The following is a 27,580-nucleotide window of genomic DNA, read 5'->3' as shown; positions in this document are numbered from 1 at the left end:
TGCTCTCATGGAAGAAAAGTCATGCTTTTTAAAAGGAAAACAAAAATAACAGTCAGGACCAGATAATTGAGATTAATGTCCCTACTTTTTAATTCATTTTGAGCTCATATGAATTGCTGATAAAACGGGAAGTAATTTAAAGTGCTCAAGACACGGGTGCATGCTGGAACTCATACTCTTATATTCCTGGAGTTCCTGTCCAGCACGGTAGCAGTTATGGCATGAGCGACAGTGTGATTAGCTGGGCACTTACTGGAGTTTTTGCAGTCTCGATTCATTTCCTTGTCAAAAGAAAAGGATAAAATCAAAACTGTTTTCAGTGTAATGTATTGCCCATTACCATTCCTTCTCCTCAAGCAATGGCAAGAACAAGTGTCTCAAAAATGCTGAACTTCTAACTTTATGCAATCATCTAAAACCTACATTTATAACATTGTTTAAAAAACACTTTAAACAATTCAGCAGCTGTAATATGTATGTAATAATAGGTAATATTATTATTAATATGTAATAATACATATATCACTGGGTTCTGAAGTCCCTATCATGTCCTCTGCTAAGTGATGTGATCTTTAATGTAGGACTATAAATCTTCACATGATAAGACACAAATTATTTTTAATAGTTTTGGTTCCAACAGAACATTTGGACAACTAGTTATGATGCACTTTAACCTGTCAATGTTTGAACAAGTCAAATCGTAGTTCTTTAGGATATCATATTATGTCAAAGAAACCGAAGCAGAAGTCCAACATAGTCAGACCATTAATATTACTTTGCCTGTACTCATTATACTGGCTTAAGTTGAAAATACTAATTAGATACGTTTAAAATAATATATATACATACACACACACACACACACACACACAAAACTTTCAAGTCCACCCAGGTAATAACAAAATACATATCCTTAAAAAGTATTGTTATCTGCACACTTCACTATGCACAGCATTCCCCTTTACACAAAATCAATCTGTGTGGGCTTATGGTATAGTTCTGTGATATTACAGCTGTACATAAGCAATAAGCAATAAGCAAGCAAAACCATAACATACTGGACTGTAGCAATTTTAGGTGCAAACTAGAAGTGTATCAGGATTCACTGCCGGGCTCTGTGTAGCTCTGTTTTCAGCCTTGTCAAGATTGCCATCTCAAGACCAGCTGTCATACAATTTGTAGATAGCCAAGATAGCCAAGGAAGGAACAGGTGCATAACTGTTTTTATGGCTTTTCACTGTATAAGGAATACACCACGTCTGTGTGGGAAGTAGCCATATTGCCACAAATCAGAATGCTGGGTTTATGAGCAAGGCTCATTATTGAAAGGCAGAAATCTATCACTTATATATCCCTCCTAGAGAAGTATATTCAAAGGAATAAAAGATTACTTCATTTGAACATAAAAAAGGAATAAGTCAACCTTGTCTACTTGTCTTGCTCGTCACATTCCTGCAGCAGGTTTTTCTGTGTCTGTCCTAGTTCTCCATGTCCTGTGATCTGACCTTGAAATTTGAAATTCAAGAATACATTTTGTGTAGGCATATGGGCCTGCTATGAAACAGAATAAAAAATGTCCCTGCTGTAATCTGACTGCTGTATCTAAGATGATGCATCCTGATGATGTAAGGAAACTGGGTAAAGCATATCAGCAATGGGAATAAAGATGAAGGTCAGGAAGGATCAATGAAATCACAAAAAAAGCCCTTTAGTTAATATCCTTATCATCAGACATGGTCTATGTTTTAATATAATAAACCTTCATGTGCATCCTGCAGAGGTAATCTTTCATGTCATTGTGTGCATTGTAGGGATGTGTAGGGGGATATGTAATTCTCAAATAAACCAAATGTAAATAATTGATCCTTTCTCTAATTATTATAATAGATTTTCAGCATACAGCTTACTCTTCACTGACAATGTGTCTGGCATAACTGACATTGACGATGATATGCAACATTAATTGATCATAGATGTATTACAGAACCAGAACCCCATATAACACCTCCTTTAAAACTTTTACAAAAAAATGACCAACCGATGCCATTCATCAAACCCACACATTCCACTCGTAACACCTAAAGATATTCACATTGTCAGCTGAGCAGCAAAACAGAGATCTATAGAGTGCAGTAAATTCATTATGCATTATGCATTTTCTGGTACCTTTTGATGTGCTGCATATATATGCTGTCTAAATTAATACAAAAACGAGAAAGCAAATGTTCAAAGACATAAATGTGGTAAAATATGGACATTTTGTAAACATAATATTTTCTGAATATCACACACATACTGTATATATTTACAGTTGTGTGCAAATTATTTTATTATAGGTTCTGATATACAGTGGGAATTGTACTTAATGATCTATATTAACACCTTTTCATAGGATACCATGAATTGTGAAGGCATTCTACAGAATAAATATACAATGGACCACAATACTTATTATTTAGAGAAGTTGTTGTTCACTTCTGTAACTTTAGTAAAAGTCTGGTATCAGAAAAATTAGATAAGGTACTTAAAGCCACCTGTCCTTGGATAACCATGGCGCCCCAAAACAAGTACAAGGAGATTACTGGGGTCATGGCCTTCGTTATGAATAACCTGCTAGGTAATCTCCATTCACACCACGGCCTCCACAGACTATTCAGTTCATCTCAGACCTTGCTTTGAAAGAGCAACAGGAATCTTCCCTTTGTTGCACTTTAGCTTTAACTTTTAAACGTGTACAAAAATACCCAGGGAATTACAGACCTTTTACAGTTATAATGTTTTACTGCATAATAGGTTTAAAAAAACAAGGAAATACATTTTAAATGTATTCTACTGCAGACTGAGTTTCCCAAAATAAATACACCTTTATGTTGTGTTGTTTTTTGTATTTTACATTGTTTGGTATTTAATCTCCATACCTTTCCTGGTTCTGGTGAGTTATTCAGGCTGAGCCATTGGTTTGCATGGTCATATCCTTCTCACCGTTTTGCATATATCACGTGACCAGCAAAATGGTCATAACTGACATAATTGCTACTATCACAGTGTTATACATTTGCACTGTGATTGTACTATTGTGCATGGCAATCTAAATATTATACACAAAGCAGAGTTTCGTTGGTGAAGTAACAATTTTGTAATTCACTGAATACAATACATAAATGATCAGTCAGTCTGAGTAATTATGAGTTATACTATATTAACACCATAAGTATAAAAAATAAACATTTAAATCACATGTAAAATTAATTTTAGAAAAAAAAAAGCTTGGCTCAAGTATCCTTTTACTGAAAGTTTGAACAAAGAATCACCACCTGTTTTACTTTAAATCCATGTGTATGGCTTTATCCCACAATGTCCCAGCCAGTGCCTAATTAATATGTCTTCAGTTAGAAATTATAAATTACCCTACCTGAACTCTCCGGTCCAGTAGCTGCAGATTAGGATAAGTGTTTTCTATGGGTGCCCAAATTCATCAATTTATTATAAGAGACAGTCAAAGAATGTTGTTTTTTTCTCCCTTTTCTATTTCTGGCATAATCTACAATGCTTTCAACTGCTTGGCTTACTTCCCTAATGTGAGAAGTCTGTGGGGTCAAATGCATGTCGCACAAAGTGTAGGCTCTGGATGAACACAACAGTAAACAGCCAACCTTGTTTCTCATTACCTTTTGTTGTATAGATTCTCGGTAACAAAAAAAAAGCTCTCTCTGGCATCCCAATGTGGCTCCCAGCCTTGTGGAAGTTATGCATGATGGATTGCTTCAGTGTGGCTTTTCAAAGCATAACGGGGGTCTCTAATGTCTGTGTCTGATGATAATGAGTCTGATTGTCTGCCACCCCTGCCCCCCTCGCCAGCATTTATATATAACTGACCTGCTGAATTATGCTTTATGTCACTTCAAAAGTACCCATAGAGCTGTTTTGCAGGATTGCACTGGTCCATAAACAAGTCTGGTATTATGTGTCGGACACTAGAGAATGCTTCACAGCTCCAGTGGGTTGCTTTGCTTGTTCGATTTCTCCAACAAGCACCACAAATATTTACTCCAACCCAATTTGGAATGCAGTCTTAAAAACTGTTCCAGAACATGAAACATGGTAATGCATTTTACATGAATGTAACTTTTGCAGAGCCTTAAATAGCAAATTGTTGGTTTCTGATACATGTATCACCGTATTCTAAGTGTTGCCAAAGCTTTTCAATGTACTGTAATGTACTGTAACAATGTAATGTACCTATATTATTGCTTTCCATAATGAACATTTATTACAATTTTCAACTAAAGTCTAACTCACTATTTTAAAGACTCTGTTTAACTATAAAAATACAAGTTATTTGGTTTCTGTTTCTTTACCATGGGTCAGCTGTTACCAGTCAGTTATGTGTGCAATAATAATAAACCAATGCACTTGTACCACACCGCAGGACAAAAAAAACGTGCGTGAGAAAATAGTTTTTCAAAATGGAGACAACTGGAATTTAACAATTTTCCTGCAAAAAATTGAATCGAGATATGAATTATGGATGACAGCATTCAGCTAGTAATAGTCATATTCATTCATTGAAAGATGTGTTTCTTGTAAATAATGCTTTTTACTCAGCAGAATACTAAAATTGTTCCAATACTTCTTTATTTGTGACCGAATAATCTCTGTAAAGCCTAATTGTTGCCTAAATTTAGTTTCATTTTCATGATTTTAAATGACAGCATTTCATACTCTCCCACTGGTAACTGGAGGTCACAAAAAGTAGGGATATTCATTATATGATGGGTTTTACCCAACCAGAAAGAAAACATTTAAGTACTTCCAAATATGAGTGGAGTGCCAAGAATATAGCAGTTTTGGTCTAAATACAGTAAGAATTATATTGAAGGACTTTTCTTCCTATTTTTTTAAAGTTCAGAGAAGAGCAACGTGACTAATCCCAGAGGATTAGAAAACTACATGTGGCTGCCATGAGGAGAACCAAGAGATGAACTAATTCATCTTTTTAAAAACCATCAGGGCAAGTAATTCAAGTGTTCTGATTTAAACAATTTCTTTCAAATACGTTTTATTATTATTATCATTATTTTTTTGATATTGAATGTAATAACAGTAACCGTACTGATTAAATATTCAACTTCTAAGTTCTGTGTATTCAGATATAGATTTGCTTTACACTCGAGTGATTCTGTATGTTATCAGTGAAAAGCAATCTGGGCTGTAGTGAATGGAGTGTTGACATTATTTATTTCTTAGCAGACGTCCTTGTCCAGGGCATTGCTATCCTGCCCATTTTAAAAGCAAATAATCAATCTAACAAACAATACTTAAAGTTGGATATGATAAAGAAAAACATTTATGTTATGAGTAAATATATTTCGTATATTTCACAAAGCCAGGATATTTACGATGTCCAAATAAATTGTACAGGTAGCGTTACAGCTTTTATTTCCTTAAATTTAATATTGAACTTTGAAGATTCTTAGAAAAAGATTAATTCCTGTTAGGCCTCTGTGTAGTGCCTTTGTGATAAACCAGGTTAAATTATGATCAGTTATTCAAACCTCACTGAGGTAGGACTGAAACATGGATCATCTTCTGTAATTATATTTCAAAGAATAAATTACCACCTTGTAATAGGATAATATAATTTATTTCAACCACAATTACAAACAAGAACAACAAAAAGTTGCATGACTGCTTAAATTGTTTTTCTGAATCTCATCTCTCACCAAGGGTTCGTGTTTGATTTTAAAGATATAGAGTGGCCATATCATGCATTTAAGTGGTTAATATGGAATAGTAATGCCAGCAGAACAAGACTGCCATTCTACTTTGTCTCTGCTTCCTTCTCCTATCATCTGCTTTCAGTCTCTGTGGCAAAAGGTAAACACATTCCCACGTTTGCAACTCCAGCAGCTGTCCAAGCCTTCTACCAGAATCCCACCCCGTGACATCCCCGTTACAGTCACCCTGACACAAGCTGCCTCTGAGGATTTAGTCTTCCTTCAAAGCTGTCCCATTCGCAAAACCCCATCCTGGTGCACACTGTTGCTACAGCTTTGCCACATGTGCACACACACCAGGTTACTTCCTGGTCTAATCAAACTCCAGGGCAGTGCAAAAATGTGATTTGTAAAGGAAGGGGAAAGCCCCTCATGACCATCATACAATAAACCTTTGGCTCTGGGAGGAAGATATGACAGATTGTTCTGTTGTGCATATGGTGGAAAAAATAATATCAAAGCTGTTTTGGACTACAATGGCAGGTAGATTTTTTCTTGACTGACAATCTACTAGCAATCAGGTTGAATTTGTTTTCTGAAAACCTGTTGTTCCCTGGTTTCATCACTGAAAGAACTAACTGGAATCTCAAATATCAGGCAGTGCAACAAGTAGGACAGTAAGTTATGGGAAGATGCAGATCCATTTGTTTAAAGCAAAGAGCTTTCTCTGCTACTATCACATTATTATGATTATCAGATTAATCTGTTTTGATGGCCTTCCATCATTTTATCATCATTTGATAGCCTGTAAAATCTCAACGAAGATGCATTCTTTAGATTGTAAAAGTAGGCTATTGCAATATAGAAAACTCTTAATCAGATGTGGGATATTTGATTTCCCTTGCGGATTATACTGCTACTGGCGGTCCAGCACAATCACTCCTTCTCCTGTATTTCAGATCAAGCTGCCCTCCGTGCCAACCTTTTGGTAGGGCAACAAAACACCACAGTGCTGCCTGCCCTCTGGATATTAAACTTCACATGGCAGCATTTCAAGAAAAAGAAGAGGTGTTAATCCAGCATTCTGGCAAAATCCCAATACACATCAAGGAACGTCACGCCCCGTTAAATTCATTTATATGTAGGTAATGTATACACAAATGAGACTAGTTGTAAAATTCTGATTGGTTAAACCATATTCCTGAATCCATTTTTAACCTCCCGAATCAGATCACTGTGACAGGTGGATGAAAGACAAATCCTTTAGTGTTAAGGTTTGAAGATCTGAAGATTTTTTAAAGTTTTTAATTGGAAAAGTTACAAAGCACAAGCAGCATGATTTTGAAAAAGGACCCAATAAGAACCAGTAGGTAAATAGATTTTTGAAGTCTGCATGATGTAACTAAAGCACTTTGTTTAGAAATCACTTTGCAAACTCCTGCTGTAATTTTGCCCCTAATAGCTGGTGGTTCAGCGTGAAGTTAGCCTAGGATCCTTAGTTACTGGACAACTGGCCATCTTGTAGTCCTGTGTTTAATCGGTGCTTTTTCCATAGCACAGCTACACAGAGAACAACAACATTAACAACAACATCGCTGCAGGGCATCATGACACACTTCCTGTAGAGGTCAAGTGATGAAGCTATAAGTCAGGATAAAGTGACACTGGTGAATCCAAACTGGCATTTAATAAGATCGTAAAATCAATCAATAAAGCTGAAAGCATTAAGTACCATAAAACAAGCCACTAAAGTTTTCCCATATTACCCCAGGAAATGAGTGGTTTATTTAATGAAGAGTTTGATTGATTTTCTGTTTTATCATCATTGACACACACTGATTCTTCATGTAACTGATTGTACATTTCATTTAACTTAAAACAGTGTCGTAACAAAAATAGGAGACTTGGTAAACCCCTGTGCTACTTTTAGTTTGGGTCAAACACCAGTTAGCAGTAATTCTCCCACAGCTTCTACATCTAAGAGGAGTGTTACACCACTGGTGTGCATTTTCATGTCTGTTTACAAAGGATCTTTTTGATGCCCACACTCACTTCTGTTTTCCCACATATCTGTCCAAACCTGTTTCTTTCTGAAGGACACACCGGAAAAAAACAATAGGAACACAGCTGCTTCTAAAAAAAGAGGGCTCCAAAGTACAAGTCCAAAATCATCTGAAAGACTTTCTGTAATCAAGTAAATGTTACACAGCACAGAAACAACACTCATTCTTTCACAAGTCCTGAAACAGATGTAGCTTTTTGGAAATAAATACATAAAACGAGTTGTTTGTCTGTTCTTCTGAACTTCATTGAAAGTCAGAAAGCATACATAAAAAGACAGCATATATAATTTGTTGAAGTATATTTATAATAGATGCAGGCAAATGTTCTAATTGTTGACTTTTAATATGCAATGCCATTTGAAAACAGTTGGAGAATTCATATTAGTAACGCGAAAGTTAACTCCTAAAAATAGTGCATCTTTAGAAAGCTCTCTGCATCATTTAACACACTTTGAGAAAGCAGCAAGAGGGCTCAGAGTAACATAGATTTCCCCCTGTGCTGTACAATGATTACCCTCAAAAACAGATTTTAAAAAGAACTGCAACATTGGAATACACAATCTACTGTGTTTAGGTGCAGCCAGAAGTTGAATTTATTTATTTTTTCAACACTATATGGATATCAAACTTTCATCCAATCTCAATTCTCTAGATTGCCCAATTTATTTCTACATCATCTTCAATAACTGAAGCCAAAATACAACTCCAAACATCATTGTTTCCTGCGGTTTGTTTCGTGGTTGGCTACAGGCCGTTCTCTGTAAATTCTTCTGATAGCTTATCTGACTAAATGCCTTTACGGAAAAATAAAAGTGTCTGGTTTCTGAGATGCCAAAAAAAAGGATTATAATTTTTTAGCAGTGTATGTATTTCTGATGAATAAGTGCTTCCTTCTAACACTTCAACTATTTAATTAGATATCTTTTGTTTTGTTTTTGGACTAGCACAATATCTGAAGCATTCACCTTTCTGTTTTCCCTTAGAATATACAGCTCTGGAAAAAAATAAGTTCAAAAATCAGTGTTAAATGGTCTCTTAATTTTTTCCAGAGCTGTATTTTTAATTTAATCTGAATAAAAATAAGTACAAATAAAAAAATAATTGCATTCAAATCCAAAAAATAAAAAAATAAGTAGCACTGTCTGAATAATGAGTACTTCATTTCTTAATATGAGTAGAAATGTTACATTTGTATCTTTCAGGCTAGGATTATTTTGAAATAAAAGGTGTCTAGGAAAAATATCAAAGCAAAGGTTTCTGAAAAAACGTCAAAGCAAATGAAGTCTATTGATGATAACAGATATTTTAACAGTCATATATATACATTATTAATAACAGAAAGAACCAAAACTAAAAGGTTTCATTTCAGACTAGAACAGACAAGACCACCCCAAATTAAGGCAAAGATATCTTTGGGAGTCATTTTGGGACATGTAGTCTTCATTTGTACCATTATTATTTGCATTTAAAACCTCATTTAGGAAGAACTCAACCAATTACTCTTAATTTACACATCAAAGTAAAATATAGAGCCATTCACCAAAGCAGACAAAAACATGGCTAATTGAAATGCAAGTAATAATAATCATAATTATGAACTGATCCCACTGTTCTCTTTCTCATTTGTCAGTTTTTGTGGAAAGAACTAGAAAACATCGTCACAATAGCTTTTGACCATTTCAATCCAGAATTTAAGTTAATATTTTTGGTGAATTAATAGTACCCATTAAATCTATTTTGAAAACGTAAACAGTGCAGAGCAATGACAAAATGTTTCTCAATGTTTCCCTATTAAAGACTTTTTTATCATTTGAATTATGTTTCTTATAATTTACAGAACAATAATAATAAACAAATGTTATATCTCATCTGTATAATCACATAGATGTTACTTGTAATACGTCTGATTATATTTGTGTTGATTTGTCAATCTAATTTGTGTTTTGCTGTAGCAGATTAAATGCAGTGTAAAGAAATAATGACACCAGTTTTAAAAGCTGCAGTTTAGAGATACTGGCAAGAAGCTGCCGAAATGTTAGCATCTGATAAAACTGTATTTTGTCAGTCACCTTGAACATGAGAAGTAAGCAGGGCAGGCGTTAGAAAAACTGTAGTGCTGTTGTTAATATAAGGGAAAGAGAGAAACAATGATGTATGACTGAAATTAAATATACAAAAAAGACATGTTTGAAGTACAAGTGAAAAGCAAAATACATTAGTGCAACTATTTCACGGGTAAACAACAGCAAATGGAAATACTGAATGAGAAGCTTCCAATTTAATAACATAAGCTTTTTTGTATTACTGGCTTTTGCACAACATTGATCACAGCTAAGATAAAATGTTGCATTTTGAGTCTCACTCTGGAAAAATGTAGGACATCATAAAAAAATGATATACATTTTATTTTAAAAGGCCATTTCTGGTAGGGATTTTTACATTTTCATGTTTTCAAGTACCTACTCATGCCACCTCCACCCCCAGCCCTACCACTGGGGCGTCCAACACTGTTTGTATGACTAAGTTGGTGCACTCAAAAGGAACATTGGGTTACGGCGGTCATACAGTTTTATCTAAGCTTGCGAGTAGCAGACGTGGTCATTACTTGGCCTGGGTGTCTGCCAATGGCTGTAAGTTCAGACTGTCTGAGCTGAGGTTTTGCTATAATATATTGAAAGTGTGACAAAACTGAATTCATTTTCAAGGACATTAATAACTAGGCTACTTGACCCAGGCTTCATCCCAGCAGTGGGTCTTCGGTTTCACTGACTTCCTCCCCCTGGGGCCGTCTCTAGGTGAAGATAAACGGGATTCCTGGGCTGGTGTAGCTGACACCCTCCCCTCGGCACACTGGCCTGCCCAGTGTCTCCAGCTACTGTAGCTAATTCTCTCAGCAGGCCAGCCAACTTGGCAGTGGTGCACAGGGCTGGGTTCAATGCCGAGGAAATTCCCCGTGTCTGCAAGTAAATCTGCTCTAAATGGAGGTCTTCCGGCCGAAAGGAACATGTGTCCTCTTTAACCTGCTTCTCGGCCGCCGTAGATGTTTCTGCAGGCTTATGCAATGTCAGTTGAGGACTCCTTGAAACATGTTTTGTTACAGTAACTGAAATATATAGTATCTTAACCTTAATTCAGGTCTGAACCTTGAACCACCCCTTATTCTTTCTAAGATCTATGAAAAACACAAATTCATTATTGGATTGTGAAGGCCAAGACAGCACCAGAGTGAACAGGGGAAACATATTTATGATGCACTCTAAAGCTCACCAATTCTTATTCTCTCCCTGCCTTTTCTATATCCCTGAAGTTATTTTTGTCTGAAACATTAGTCGGAGTACAAAAAATAAATGAAATCTCTGAGTAGAATCAACACGGGAGAATGAGACAGGATAAATAGACTGCAACATGATGTGTAATGGAGCAGATCCAGGCGTTTTGGTAATGCAGTAACTTGGCTGGGGCGCTGGAGACCAGGGTTCGACCACAGGTGCCGCCTGCCAGTCCAGTCTAGAGTTACATTGGTCCATGCAGAATGTAAACAGATGCTAGCTTTATTTTAAATACCTACATAAGTAATGTGAACACAACGATTATGAAATAGATAATAGCGGTTTATAGCCTGATATAAAATGGTGTCATGGTCGGTCAGATCTCTAACAGTGCACAATGTGTTCCTCTCCAGTCCCATCTTTATAATGCCTTCTTCCTTGGTAGTATAATCAGTTAAAAGGGAATATATTTGCAACTGATTTCAACACTGGCAATAAGCATGTGCCATTTCAATGTGGGTGGGTTACCTTAAGAATATGATCCACCTTTAAACAAGTTGCTCATTTAAAAGTTTTTCTTTCCATTGACCTGAGAGTTTTTCCTTTACATTCTGCATATTAAATTGTCTGCTTCCTCACTTTCTCCACAGACAGCATAATACCCTTATAGTTAAAACTGCTTTCTGTTCAAACATGAAAACTGAAGTTTGAACCCTCTAGTTTACTGCACTATTTCTCTCTCTCAGGCTCTCTTATTTATTAAGCTGGGTCACGCTTTTAGAAGCTTTTAATATAAGTGTAATTTCCCTGCTTTTGTTAACCCAAACCTTGAATTAGCCATGTGATAAATTGAATGCGGTCGTTCAGTTTATTATCTTAAGCTGCTGGTAATGTGTGTTACGGTAGGAGGATGGAGAGGGACAGTACAACATGATGTTAACAATTTAATTTGTTCACAAATATGTGCAGTTTTAAATGGGTTTTCTTAAATGTCCCAATGAAGAATTCGTGGTATCCGTGAGAATGAGGAAACTAACTTTCCCTTATGTTTACATTGGCTCATTAAATTTTAATTGAGATGAGCCCTTGAGGGAGCAACGTACCTGGAGCCTGATCATTAACATCTATTAGAGGGAATCATTAAATCCAGCAACACTAGCTCAGCCTTCGTTTAAATAAATCCTTCAGTGTATAGCACAAGAAGCAGCATACTTTCTTTCTTTTTTTCTTTCTTTTGAGTGTATGGTAATATTTTGATGTGTGAGGATATCAGATTACCATTGGGATGTAACAAAAAAATGAAAAAAACAGTATGCAATGGAATAACTGCCATATGTCACCTTCAGGCCAAGCCATATCCGGGCTAACCGTATTATTTTCCTGTTGTGTCTAAGAAACTACAATGTAGTGTCGCTGCACTCAACACCTTCTGGCATTAGTCTCACCCCTGAAGAAACCAGGACAAATAAAGTATTGGTTGACAGCTTTAGAACTCACATTTCTGATCTGTACAATTCTGAAGACCCATTTCTGGCCCTGGCTGATCCTGTGTCCCACCTAGGCACTACATCATCTGTTTGCCGATTTGGCATATCTTTCAAATAGATTAAAATGAAGGTGATCGTGAAGCATGAACAGTGGAAGAAAATGAGCAAACATTTCAATGGATTTGTAAGAGAGAAAAGATTGGTGCATCAGAGTCATTACAGTAGCACGTCTGATTTTTGTTTAGTCTCCAAGAAACCAGTCAGAAGAGCATGTTAGGGAATACAACATGAATGAGCAGTTATTGTTCAGGGAGGTATATGTGCTCAGGAGACCAAATTAATTGTTTGGTAGCAACAGAAAATATAAAAATATGATGGATCTCACACCTGTGAAAGAGAAGCATTTCTTAAATTGCTGATCACAAATACATGTAATACAAATTGTAACTAGTAGCAAATTAAATAACAGAAAATAAAGAATGCATAATGTGCTCCTCTAACAACAGGCTGTAATGGAGGGTCCTCTCGTCTGACCGACAGCTTGGAAATTCAATTTTGAAACGGCATCGAAAACCAGAAAGAAGACAGATGTAGGTATCTGAATGTAAACGTGGGCTAATAACATTAGTTTAATCTCTTCCTTTTTCCACACCAAGACTATTTATAGTGTACGTACTTAAAGCACAGGGCTGTACGACAGTAACTAGATGTAATTAAAGGAACAAGTGCATTATTGTATTGGAGGAATTTTTTTGCATGGGCAATGTTCATGACCATCGTGTTATTGTAAATTATTACTCTTTAGAAAGAGATGATCTTCAGCTGATATACGACATATGGCGGGTGATAGTAAAGTCGCAATTAACAATGAAACTCTGGTATACTATATATGTATAAGGGTTGGATTAAAATATTTCTCTCTATATATGTATAGTATTGTTGGGGTTTTGTGTTTGTTTTTTTACAAGAAAACAAGAAAATAATAACATTGAACATTTTGGCCTTAAACCAGATAAAGAAAAATGAACTACCTCTCGCTCAGGTCTCACTCCCCTGCCTGCAGCCCATTTTTGTTTACTCTATAATGGGAAAGGCATGACCAGTCTTTTTCCTCTGAAAGAAATGTCAATCAATTCAGTGGTTTTAACAGATATGCACAGGACACACACTGACAGCTACCTTCTTTTATCATCTCGATAATACAATGTTTCGTATTCCAGTGTCAGATCTGATGTTACTATCTTTACACGGACAGCAGTTATACTGTTGATTAGTCACTGGCCTCGGTAAACATGGATTCCTCAAGTATAAAACTTTTCCCTACTCCCCTGCTCTGTGGCTTGCATTCATATCATGTTGTCACCATGCTTTTGCAGATCTCATGTTGTTACAAGGCCTGAAGCAGTAATGGCTTGTTATTGTGCTGAACCTGGTGCCAGACCGTATTGCCCGTTTCTCAGTTGCAGGTTTGAATCTGAAGGGATACAGAGCGAAACAATGAGGACTACCTTCCAAGATGTGGTTCAGTTGATTGCTTACAGGCTTGCGGCCCAGCCGCTGACAATACACTTATTCTGTCTTAAAATAAGCCCAGATCATCATGGTTAATATTCATTGTGGTCTATTTTACCATCACCTCAATAAGAACAATTAAAGCAAAAGATGAAGTGATACAGAATGTATCATGTGCAGTTTAATAATTGTCTCAACTACAATTCTATGAAAAATAATATGTAAAAAAAGAATAGAACAACAAAAAAGAATGCCCCATATTTAAGTTATAAAACATCGCAGTATAAATTGAAGCCATGCTTGGACAAAAATAGTCACAGTTACACACTTTGTTTATAACAATGGGTATACAATAGTTCCCGCAACAAATTGCCTAGTTAATTGTGACAAACTGCTATAGAGTTTATTCCTAAGCTAAAATTTGGTGTGAAATATAAGCTAAGTATTTTCACCATTGGCAGAACATAAGAGTAGGACAAAGCAAAATTTGAAACCCATAAAGTCGCACACAGAAAGCAGAGCATTTACACGAGGGGAAATGATTGGACTTGATCTGAATCCTACTAAAATACCATCTGTGGATGATAAAGAAGCAATTGTTGCAAATAAACCCTTAATTATTATACATTCAAAGATGTTTATCTGGGGAAATTTCAGCAGGTCAAAAGTAACAAAGTTATATATGTATTCAAAAAGTAAATGTATTAGTAGCCAGATTAAACATTAGGTAGCACCAACTTAAGAGTGGATACAATTTTTTTAATTGAAATGTAATTCAACTATTTAATTATGGCCTTTACTGCATTGCATATTTCTTATTTTACACTGCTCATACAGAAGAGATACATTACTTGTCCTTGACTCTAGATGAAAGAGGAACAATAAGGAAAGGTTTGAGATCTTCATAAGTGGATAACTCATCCCCACTCACAAAAACATGAAATAAAACTATAAATACATTCATATAAAATAAATCGGCAAGGACTTAGACAAAAAGATATCCACAGCCAAGGAAATATTTGTGCAGACACTATTCAATTAGACTGCTGCATCTGTGTGCTAAAAATAATCAATTGTGCTGTACAGTTAGGTCCTGAATTAAACAAAATGTTTCAGGTTTCGTTTGGAGTAAAGACTGTTTAATTAAATCCATTTAATAACTACTGAAAGGATAATTTATGACTTGCATCAACCGTAAAACTAAGTTTCAGTCTCTCAGAAGATACAGATCTATTGAACACGGCTACAGAAATAGCAGCACTGTTATGTCAGACGGACACATTAATCAAGTGAGCCCTGTGCCAGAAAACTCAAGGAGCAGAGGAAGAAGGACAATGTGATGAAGTGCCAGGTGACAGAGCATAAAGGTTATTAGATAAGCGGCTCCATTAACTAAAACAATGAAAGACAAGTCTTGCATAAAGACTGGCTATTATCCTGTCCCCTTGATTACGTCGAGTGCTCTTCCACATAAATACTGCTAATCTTCAGAACGCCAATACTAATCTGAATTCTTTCTATCAACCTTCCTAAGAGATAAACCACCTTTTGGGGTAATAATAACTACACAAAACCAAAATGAAAATAAAGAGTCAATATGCTGATATTATAGGGTGTAAATAAATAAAGCCGCAGTCACAAATCACGTATGTTCTTGAGCAAATGTGTTGCTTTTTTATCTATTCTTGTTCGCAGCTTTGGGATTCTACTAAAAATCCACCTTTGACTTTGTCATTAGTGTTTATTGATCAAAAACACAATTAATCACTTAATCACCTGCTAATTAACAGTTACCTATGCACAACTTCGGACCAGGACTTATTTGCAGTCTCCTACTGAGTGAATATACCTGTTTATTCTGAGACTTTCTAAAGACTGCACCTTATAAAAGGCATCTGCAAATGAAACAAGCCTTAGAATTAATAATATATTTGCACGAACTTGAAAGACTATGTATTCCTCTATAAAAGTTCCCATGTTTAAAGTATTACTTCAGAGAAAATAATATTGAGCCATAAAACATACAACAATAATGGGACTCTTTAAAATATATTGTCCTCTATGATTTAAACAGTGCACAATGTAATTAAATTAATCAATGCTGTCTGGATTTGATAATTCTTGGGGGGAAAAAAAGACAATACTTTCCAAAACAAGTACTTAGAGACCTCCTTTAAAAAAAAATCTATTTTGTTCTTCAAAACATAAGAAACCCTGTTCACAATCTTAGTTGCAATTAAGCGGTCAGTAGTAACCGGTGAACTAGAAATTTCATAACGGTAATGTTTATTAGTCTTCCAGATGAGTCAGATTTTACATTACATTTAACACGGCTTTCAGGAAAGGAACTCTTTGCCTTCCTCAAGTCAAACTAAAGCTCAAGGGAAACTCAACCAACAAGCATATCTTAGTGTTACCACAAGGCTTTCTTCTGCTTCTTATGGGACATTTGGGACAGAGCTCCTGGGCAGCCAAACTGACAAACACTGGGAGCTCATGCGGTTTGAGTGTGAAATGGTGTGCTGCTGGACAGGGGAAAATATTAACAGACTCAGTACACATTCCTTTAGAGTTTAACCCGAGGGCCCTGCAGACATACAACACACATTGGTTGCCATTGCAATCCTTCAACATAGATCTGCTGCCATCTCTTTTACCAAGGTCCCATGATGGCATGAGGCCTTTCTGACATTATTATATTATTATATTCAAGCAGCCAAATGTATGCATCTTCCCACCACTTCCTTTAATCTAGAACTAGACGTGTTGCAAAAAATAAGTTTTGCTTTTTCATTATATATATTATAAATTTGTACCCAAGTTATTTTTTATTTTAACTAACTGCTAAATGAATATTCATAAAGTGCAGAGAAATTGAATCTCCCTGCATGTATACTCATTGATGTGTTATGAATGTACCAGCGTGATTGTTCCTGATTAATTCGGTCCTGATGAGAGACATCGGAAAAAAATTTCCGTGGCTTAAAAATAGAGGAAATCTCAGTCTGAGTTTTTATTCTGTCCTAGCAGGAACAAAATGCCAACTGTCAGAGCAAAACAAACCAACAAACCAACACACAATTGTTGGATATATGGAAAGATGCAGGGAAATTTAGATTTAGTACTGAAATTAGTAAGAACTAACAGACACGGCTCAGGTGACTGACTCATCATGACAGCACTCACCCTGTTGGATCATTTTGTCAAATGGAAGATATAAAATCAACCAGCTAAGGAAATAAGACTATTAAAGATATTAAAGCAGATCAAGCCTCTCTCAGTGTCACTAAAAATTCATAAATGGTGGCAGTGTGGAGTAGTAGTTAGGACTCTGGACTCTGGACTCAATCCCAGGTGGGGGGCACTGCTGTTGTACCCTCGAGCAAGGTACTTTACCTAGATTGCTCCAGTAAATGCCCAGCTGTATAAATGTTGTAACAATTGTAAGTCACCCTGGATAAGGGTGTCTGCTAAGAAATCGAGTAATAATAAAGCAAGTGTCTTAAATGTAAGTGTACCAAAATGTATCACTGATAATAACACAGAATCAAGATTAGTTTTATATATAAATAATAGCAGAAAGGTCAAAGAAAAAAGTAAGGCCCTCTGCTCCTTCCCCAGGAAACAGACTATTCGTTGTGGAGTTTTCAAAAGCTGCTCCCATTGTTGTCCCCCTGTGACCTCAGTCTTACAAACCGTCCTCCTACACGCAGAAATAGGCTTTGAACTAGCTGTGTTGGGGGTGGGTGGAGGGAGCATACATCTCTCCAGTCAGCTTAACGCAACAGAGGATAGGGTTTAGGAAGAAGTGACCAAACTGCCCGAAAACAAAAAGGATAGTGTTTCAGGGTACATAAATGTCGTGAGGTTCCCTTTGTGGTGTCCGTTAACCACTTCCTGGAGTGGTCTGACAAGGGCCGTGGTGGGAGGGACGGAGGACTACGAGGGAGGTGAGTGGGGTGGCTCGCCTTTAATCAGAAACAAGTGCTCTTTAACAGAGCAATGAATACACACAAAGGGGTCTGAATGCACATGATTTCAGCACCGGCAGAGTATTATTCACAGAAATTGACCACACAAGGCTGTGGAAATGTAATTGAAAACCAATTAACTGCAGTGCCATAGATTTCTAATCCAACTTTCATTGAAGTTGCTTTTTATTTTTTTATGTATATCCAATTTATATTTTATTAAACTTCATAAACGAATTCCTATCTAAATGAAAGAACATATATGTCAAGGTGAAATGTTCTCATCTGTAATAAGATTTGTTTTAACACATCTACAAAAAGTATCAATATAAAAGATTATTAAAAAATAAAACCAATGTTTTATAGTATCACATTTTAAACTAAACTTGCTTTTACTAGGTGAGGCTGTGATATTGCTTTTTTGGGTCTACATTTATAGTAACAAACTCATTCCCTTAAAATAATTCTGAATTACTCCCATTCCCAAAGTATTATCACTCACTTTTCAATGACAGCAATTATTTATTAAATTAGACATGATGTATAGGAGATTCATAAACAGCATTTCTGCATGTCTGAGTGCTCCATTCAATAAGAAACATCTTCATATCCCTGTAGAATACTGGTAGAGAAATATACAGACATATAACTGTGCCAAGATGTGTGGGTTTTATATAGCAAAACATATTGAACTCGAACACTCAGAAAACTCCGGTTATTCATTGTTCCATTAATACTGTAGTCTACCAAGGGGGACTCAGTTAAGGGAAACCATGAATCTGTGGAAGTGAGGAACCAGAGGAACACATCAATTGTGAGATTAGACCATGTTGGTTCCCTGGAGAACAGCGAACGGGGGACTAGGACAAATTGCAAGCTGGCACTCAAGGAGACTAGACTGCTGTGTAACTGTCATTGAATGTGGGTTGTCGTGTGTATTCTTTGTGGTTCTGCTGCCGTCTGTCATATTGGCATCACAACGCTTTGGAAAATAATTAACCAGTAACCTTTAAAACACTTCCATGGGATACATTTGTGAATATGTTAATAAAAAACATATTTACAGCACCATTTATCAGTCCATTTTTAAATTGTAATTAAGATACAATAGTCTGCACCTGCACAGCTTCAAAGAGATATGCTGTCCAGTATGAACTTGTGAAGAGCACCAATCCTGTGGAAAACAATGCAAATACAAAAGGACGTCTATATAACATAGGAATACTTTTTCTTTATTTTTTTTTATATCTAATGAAGCCAACGGTCCAAATGTCTCAAACACATATCAAATTGCTCACAACATTCAAGCATTTTTTCGGTTTGATTCAGTAATGTATTTTTATGGCCAATGAAATAAATCCAGGCTTTGTTTTTAAAAAGTATTAACAACTCAGAAAAGCAACGTATATGCTAATAACTGAACTCACTGTTCTAACCTCCGTTTTTCTACTTTTAACTAGACTCCAGTTCTTTGTCCCAGGGGTGCTGCCAAGAACTATCTGCAAGGTTTTTGAAGAGCTTTGCTGACAACTATGAAAGTTTTTTTTTTTCCTACTTCCTTTTTTCTCTCTGCTTTAATGCATCCTTCTTCTAACCAGTCTCTTACAGTGACATTCCTCATAAATCAAACTATTTTCTCTTTTTCTTCTTGCAACCTGAGGGGGATGACACTTTAATGCATATAGAAAAGCCCTTGATCATTTCAAAAGCAATATTTATTTGGCATTCCTGCTTTTTTTACACACACACTGTGTATATCTGTAAGAATACTTTAACTGAAAAGTTAACATTAATAGGTACAGGGATCAACTATAACTTGCATTTCTAAGGATAGATAAAAGCTGAGGTTTTGATACAAACTGCATTCCTAATTCAATACCAAGACCGATACAATAATTCACTGTGCAAACCCATTGCTTTGTGTTATTGTTTAACTATGAGGATGGAGCCGTGTTTTGGTCTAAACATATTCATGTTGTTTTTCAGATTTGTTTTATCTGCTTAAAATGAATAAACATATGCATTCCATTTTGTTTTGTGTTCTTCCATAAATGCAGGCATCCCAAATGTATAACTGTAAGACCTAATGCATTAACAAAGCAAAAACAGAATTTTAATCTTTTTATAATGGATGTCTAGATACCCATTGAAGTTGCTGCAAACCCAGAAAACTACACAAGCAATGGAAAACAAAACGAAAAGTCAGGATTAAGGACCTGCATAGCAGAAGTTCCCTCCAAAGCAAGAATATGGTGGAGGTACAACTGGGTTACTGGCTTTACCATTGCTCAGTGGACAGAAAGGACATCTGTTTCCAATGGTATCAAACCAAATAATGTTAAAAGTACAATTAATTGTCAATAAATCTGACTCAGTGTCTAATCCTCACAGCAGACAGGGTCATTACTGCAACGGTAGTGCTGAACAAATGGAGTGACGTCTGGGTTTAGTCATATTGGTAAGGAAAGACATTTTATCCATTAGATAATGGAAAGTAAGTTTAGCATTTTCATATAGAATAAGTTCTGAAATAAATCAACATTGGATGAGAAAGAACACAGGCTAGGGGATAAATCTGTTAATTTGTTGTAATGTTGTGGGATTTAGATCTTAACTAGTTCTTCAATTAATGGCTTAAGAGATTTGGCATTGAAATCGTAATTATAAAAAATTATTGGTGGATATATTGAAATGCTTTTACTTATCATTGAAGCTAAATTTAAGCAAATACACAGCGTGAACATCAAAGCAAGCCCTCCCACAATCATTAGTCCTACTGCAGAGCTTCCTCACATTGCTTGAAAGGAACCTTCTAGTCTCTTGCAGTGAAAACCATCTAACCTCTTTTACAGACCTTTTACTCATTCTGATGGTGTAAATTACAAGGTATTTGCAAGGCTTTCCTGTTAATAACCAGTTCGCTTTCTTCTAACCAGATGCAGATGCCCTTTGTGAAGTCTGCGTAGCTTTCCCTAACACACTCTAATGACACCACTGAGTCTTTGACAGAACCACACAAATGACTTAATTAGAGCTGTCATTTATTAATCAGGTGTGAATGTATTTGGATGGTTTTAATGTAGAGGTTTGGTTTGAGACATTAAATATGTTGGCAGATTAACCATAAGTCTGTAGACTAATAAGTGGCAAGTTAAATCCCAATGTTTGACACATACAATTTTGCATTAAAAAAATAAGAGAATCCAAGAAAGTTCTGTTTTTTAAGTGTTTTACAACTATATACCATAACCATTTATGTAACTAATATTACATATTTTATTCACACAAAAAAGTCATCATCCCTGGCCTAAATAAATAATTACTAATATTTTAGAATAATTGCCTAGTTCTTCATAATCTCCGAATTCTCATGCATAATGTATTTAATACACAAGGATATAGTTTTTAATCAAATACATTTTAGTGGCAGGCATAAAATATATCAGTGATAAAGTCAACATTTATATAGTGACACTAAGCATTTCCTACATTTGGGATAAGGATAATAATCTGAAAGCCCCCTGTTCTGCAAAGGGTGAGCAAACGCCTATATATCTCCCTTAATGACCCTAGTTAACAATATAAATTGACTGTCAATTACATCCTTGTGCTTCTCTAGAGGTAATCATCATAAAACCCACACAAAATAATTGCCCCTCATGGCAGAACAGTACATTGAGTAATTTTCCTTGCAGGCACCTTCACAGGTTGGCATTTCATAGGACATCGCTCACCAAGACTAATAAACATACTTAATAAACTAAATTATTTAAGTGATGGGAGACCTACCGAGATCTAACCTTTGCAGTGACCCCATAGTAACATATGCTGTAATATAAAGGAAAGTTGCCGAGTGACTTGGGTGGCAGGGACAGAGAACGTCCCCTTAATCTAACAGATCCATCAGCTTGAAAAGAAAAATGGGCTATTCATGTTAAGAAAGTAAGTGGAGGGAAATGACTGTGTAGGGTCTATAGCACAGAACAGGAGAGAGAAACGCATGCCTTTATCCCATACACTGAGCTTCTAACACATCTCATCTGCACTGCTCAACAAACATTCAGTCCTTCTAACTAGAAACCTTAATGATTTTTAAATGTTATTTATTAAAGATTTTATTTTAATACCTATTTTAAAAAAGACACTTTAATTTGGAAAAGGGCTTCCATTTCACAAGCACAAAGTTACACAAAACCAAAGTTTAAGGTTGTTGCCAGTGTTTTTTTAAACATGCGTTCAACAGGATGTGATCTTTCTTTATGCAGTCTGTCTATCTGACAAAATAAAAAATAAAACACATCTCACTTCTATCAAAGGTTTTATTAAAATTCGGTCATATTTTGGAATGCACATATTAGGGGAGGGGGGAGATGCAGCCAACGCTGAAAAAGATGTAGACAGTTCAAAGATGTTTTATTTGAATTGGACACCAGATTGCCAAGACATGACTTTCCTTGCTTTTAATTATAACATGACTCACTTTGGCAACATTTGGTTTAGGGACTAAAAGGGCAAGGTGTTTAAGTAAGGAATTATTTCAGTTCTGGAGCAAGGAACACTGGGAAAGCAAATGCAGGTACTTCTTAACACCCTGATCACGGACTATACAGGCATAAAATACTGAGATTCTGGACAATATTGCTGTCAATGCAAGCTATCCAGCAACTGTAGTGATCATTTTAAGTACACACTAAAACATGTATTTAACTACTAACAATAAAGGAAGTAATGATTTTTCCAGAAATTCAGCCAAGCCTCAAGCTCAGATTTACAAGAACCTTTGTTTAATTTAACAGGGATGACTCAATGTAGGGAAATTACGGAATGTGTCTGGCCAATGTGTTGACAAGTCACAGGTAAATCTTAAATGCATACTCATACTCTCTCACTGGCCATCCCCTCTTCACAGACATATGATAGACTTGTGTGCTAGTACCTCAGTTTCCAATTTGGTACTGTATGCTTTCAGCAGTACCACTCCCTGCTCATTAAATCGATCTTTACACATTCTCTGTCTAATCAAACTAACTAACAGCCATTACTTGTACAATGCACTGGCACTGAGAGTTGACCAATGTGACACATTGATCATTCCTTGGCCTGTTATCTACAAAGTTTCTGCAAACTGTGAGAAATAAATTACTGTTTTTGTGGTGATTAAAAACATTACATATCAGTTTGGGAGCCCTTTTTGGTTTCTGGCATTACTTGACCTCAAACTAGGAACTCAGAGGCTTTCAATTCTGGTGAATCAACCCAACTGAACCCTATCTACCCATGTTGACAGCTTGGAGCTTATCTCTGCAATTGATATGTCTAGAACATCTTCATATGGAGGAAAGCTATCTTTTCTTTCCAAATAACTCTCGATATACATAGATTGACCAGAAGTCCAAAACAGATTGAAATATTTGTCTACAAATCTTTAAAATCACCATTTTTTTTGTCACTTCTTGTGAAGAGTAATTAGTCTTGATGTGAAAAAAGCTAGTGGCAGCTTCCTTACATACTTACTTTCATGGCTATACAGGGACTGATAGGTCTAGGTGCAGACACCATATAATAATACAAATACACATTTAACTATTAAACTATATTTATTAAACTATTACAAATAAAATAGTGTATAAATTATGTAAATAGTATAACGTTACTCCACAAAGGCTAAAAAACACCCAATGTAATGGATGGAATGCAAGGCAAACTGTGTTGAAACCACTGCAGTGATGATGAACTCCTTAATTTAAAACGAGACAGCATGTCTTTGTCAGAATGTCGTGGCTTATAAATTCAGCCCTGAACACAGAATTCACTTTTATATAAATGGCACAGACCCAGTCATTGTTTTCGTGATGTGAAATCATTACGGAATACAAGCATTGGTGTTTCCATCTGCTGGTTGAAAATGGTCATTTCAACCAACAGACATGATATTATCAAATTACTTTGCAATAACAGAGTGTGGGGAGAAAATGTTGAAAGCACTAACATATCTGACAGACCTTAGGCACATTGTTTAATCTTTTTTGTATATCTTGGGTTTCATGACATAATTTAAACAAACTAGTGCATATTCATGAAAAACTAAGTTATAATCCTATGTATTCCCTGCAGAACCTGCCAGCATATTTATATAAAATGAACACATGCATTTAACTGTGTAAATGAAAAAAAAAAAAAATCCACACTATAGGCTTTTAAAATCAGGAGAAAATAAGGTATGACAAGTGAATTAGACAGCAAATAACGAGCTCAAATGCGACCACTGGAATACTCAGCCCACCCTTGACAAAAAGTTCCCAGTGCTGCTATGTATAGCTGTTAAATACCACTCTTTCTGTTTAGAAGAGCGGTGATTCACACAGCTGTCTGCATCCTTCATGCCCCTTCAAAGTATCAGCACAGGAGAGGAGATAAGTGAATCACTGTAATAAGCAGGTTATTCCTCTGACAAATCCAAGCCTTTCTAAGTGCTCTTTTCACTGCACCTTCAGAGACATATGCTCTGACTGTTGGCTACAAAGTCTAACATGCAAATTCTGTTTTTCTTCTTGAACACATGAGAGAGAGAGAGCATGCACATTTCTCTACCAAGTCTGGTACTTGCACAGAAGTGTTTGGCCTAATGCATGTCTTTCCTTAGGGGAGGAAACTCCTTTTAAAGAGAAACTGCACAACGTGGAGAAAGCTAGAGAGCAATTAAAACCCATTCCATTCCAAATTCAACTTTTCACAGTACAGCACAAAAGTCTTTACATACAATTCAAATCTTTTCCCCCATGAATCAACAAACATCCTTTCAAAAAAAGAGTTCATACCAATGTGGTGTTTTATTGTGTCAGAATCCATATGACAGCAGAGAGACGGCACACTGTCACGCATCTTGACGCGCCTATGATGTGATGGCACAGCAAGAGGTGGAAATAGCGGAAAGGAGTGTGTGTACTTTCCAACTGGGAAGCATGCGAGTGTGGTGTACGCAAAAAGGTGAACTTTACATCTTCATTTACCCCCAATCATTTTGCAATATTACACTCTCCTTTGTGGGTATCTGTGCAGCCACAATTACAGTACAAGTGACGCGTTTTTACCTGCTGGGCAGTTGCAGTCAGCTGGCGCCTCCCGTGCAATCCTTATCTTTGCCAAATGTTCGTAAGACCTCTGTCAAATAAACACAATCATTGAATAACACATTAAAAAAAACAGAAAGGAAAGCAGACATTCAAACAGAAACCTGCGATTGGGGTTTTTCATCTCTCCGGTGAATGACATGCCCTCAAGTCGTCAATACAAATATTACACACCCACAGGAGTGCAACATCCCTCGCTTCATCATCAAATGCAGTGAATCCATTATAAGCAGCCTTACCTGCGACAGAAGTTTGTCCACTTTCTCTTGTATCATTAAATTGAGCTGATCCACGGAAAAGCCAGGGACGTGATGATAGAGGAGCTCCCCTGTTCCCGTTTCTAACGCGACCACCCTCTCCCTGGTCTCGGTGGTATAGACATTGAGAAAGATGCAATAGGCTACAGACAGCAGAGAAAATGAAAACGAAAGGACATTTGCGAAAGTCCTAAAAGAGTAGGGCTGTCTATGTGGAGTCGCTTTCCTCTCCATGTCTCGGTCGCCCCTTGGCTCTCTGGCTCCCACAGCCTTCATGCTCAATTCTCCACAGTGCCACAGCACGGGCTCTCTGCATGTAGCTCGGGGAAGGAGTTAATATTGGAGGCTGCCAGTCTCTTTATTTAGGCGTAGGGATTCAATATTGAAATCTGAAGAAACGCAATAGCAGCAGATGAGTGAGCAGGTACACAAGGTTTGCCAGTGATCAGAGCCCACGCGTGTATCCACTTGTCAATGCGGGCTCCCCGGCGTGCGCCAGCTGAGCTACAAAACTTGTTGCACTGTTGCAGAAGAAGCCTCCGACACCTTCCCCAAAACGACCTAGCCCTGGCTCACTGTGAATCAAATGATGCACTGATGGGAACAGAAAATGACCACTAGTGGCAATGGCTCGTATACAGTGACTGCACTGATCAAGGGGCTGCTCGCTGCCCACAGTAAATACTGCAGCACGCCTTCCACTCGCCGCTCTTCGGTCTCATTAACATAATTTATGGTGCGCCTCATTACCATGAAACGTATGAATATGCACCGAGGGGGCGTGTCGTCCGGAGAAGCAGCGCAGTATACCTGTTAAACAAGACACGTTTGTTTTAACTATAGCACTACTCCACACTTGTACACAAGATCATCATCATCATCATCATCATCACGATCAGCATAATAACGCAATATATGTCTGAAATGGCCACAATTCTTCATTAAATCTTGCAGGATATTATGCAGGGATTGGAAGGCAAACTCCTTACTGAATCCAGATATTTTACAAGACTCCGATTGGATTGTAATGTATAATTTAGCATTTAAAAAAAAGAATATATAGAATACTAGATATCATTAATTGAATTTAAATTCATATGTTCAGTTTAATTACTTGCATATTGTTTTATGTAGTGGTTTTATTTATAGATGTATGTACATGAAAAAAATTACAAACTCAGTAAATACGTCTCATGTTCAGCCGGGTACATGAAAAAATAGCAAACTAACTAAATAAATCAATCTCATGGCTAACCTGTTATCTAAATGTAAACAGTATGTACAATATTCAGCGATAGTGACATAAATTATGGAACTATTAGTATCAAAGGCAGAATTGTTGATTGAAACCGTAATAGATCTAGAAAGATGAAACAGAAACATTTATCAGAATTATTCATATCTGACTAATGTCTAAATAAGCAAGATATCTAACAGTACAATGTTGCTGTTTTTATCAATTAATCAGTTAGAATGGCAGTTGGTGATTAGGCTCTTAGTTGATTTAATGGTGTGGCAAGTTTTGTTTTAAGCAGCTTTACTTTAAGCAGTTGGGAATGTTGATACAAAAATGCATGTGAAACAGCCCTAATTATGCACTTTTTTTCAAATCAACTGTACATTTTACATTTTACTTTGTGCTTATATATAAAATTAAACAGTTAAGCACAGAACATGGGTCACAGATAAGCAGTCCTCTGCTGTACAACCTGTAAGATCTTCCCCATCCCGTCTGACTTTACCACCGGGCCACATGGGAGCTTTTAACCACAAGCCCACGAGGTCATCTGCCTGTTTGTGTTTGTGTGCAGCAAATCATATGGAGAAGCTAGTGCCCTTCCTTTGCCTTTAGGCAGCAGCCATATAATGGAGCCTAGGGATCTGTGGCCCAGGATTCTTCTTCATTTTCAGTGTAGTTGTAGTAATGGACAGTGCATCTTAATATTGATAGAAAACATCAGTAACCCAATTTCCATGAGCTGCACAGGAAAAAATGTAGTACCTAATGGATACACAATGGAAAAATTACATATTTTCAACCAGACTGGTTCAATTCAGACAGGTTTTTTTATTGTAGTAACCTTAGACTTCACATTAAGAAATGTATCAAATGTTCTTACTCATTAGACCATCTTTTATTATCTCTTTCAAAGTTTCATTAACTGGAGCTTTCT

General features: G+C 36.5%; 1 protein-coding gene across 1 annotated transcript in view; it reads right to left on the bottom strand.

The window, feature by feature from the left end:
- Positions 1 to 26,047, bottom strand: part of col25a1 (collagen type XXV alpha 1 chain) — a 175,094-nt gene extending 149,047 nt beyond the window's left edge. The window contains exons 1-2 of the mRNA XM_066720245.1: positions 25,389 to 26,047; positions 25,111 to 25,180 (exon numbers count right to left, since the gene is read on the bottom strand). Of these exons, the coding sequence (XP_066576342.1) occupies positions 25,111 to 25,180; positions 25,389 to 25,682 (364 nt within the window). The 5' untranslated portion in view covers positions 25,683 to 26,047. The remainder of the gene's footprint in view (positions 1 to 25,110; positions 25,181 to 25,388) is intronic.
- Between the last annotated feature and the right edge of the window lie 1,533 nt (positions 26,048 to 27,580).

The sequence above is a fragment of the Amia ocellicauda genome, chromosome 13, assembly GCF_036373705.1.
Source record: "Amia ocellicauda isolate fAmiCal2 chromosome 13, fAmiCal2.hap1, whole genome shotgun sequence".
In the NCBI taxonomy this organism is placed as follows: Eukaryota; Metazoa; Chordata; class Actinopteri; order Amiiformes; family Amiidae; genus Amia; species Amia ocellicauda.
Note: the sequence above shows the minus strand (reverse complement) of the source record. Positions and strands in the feature narration are given on the sequence as shown.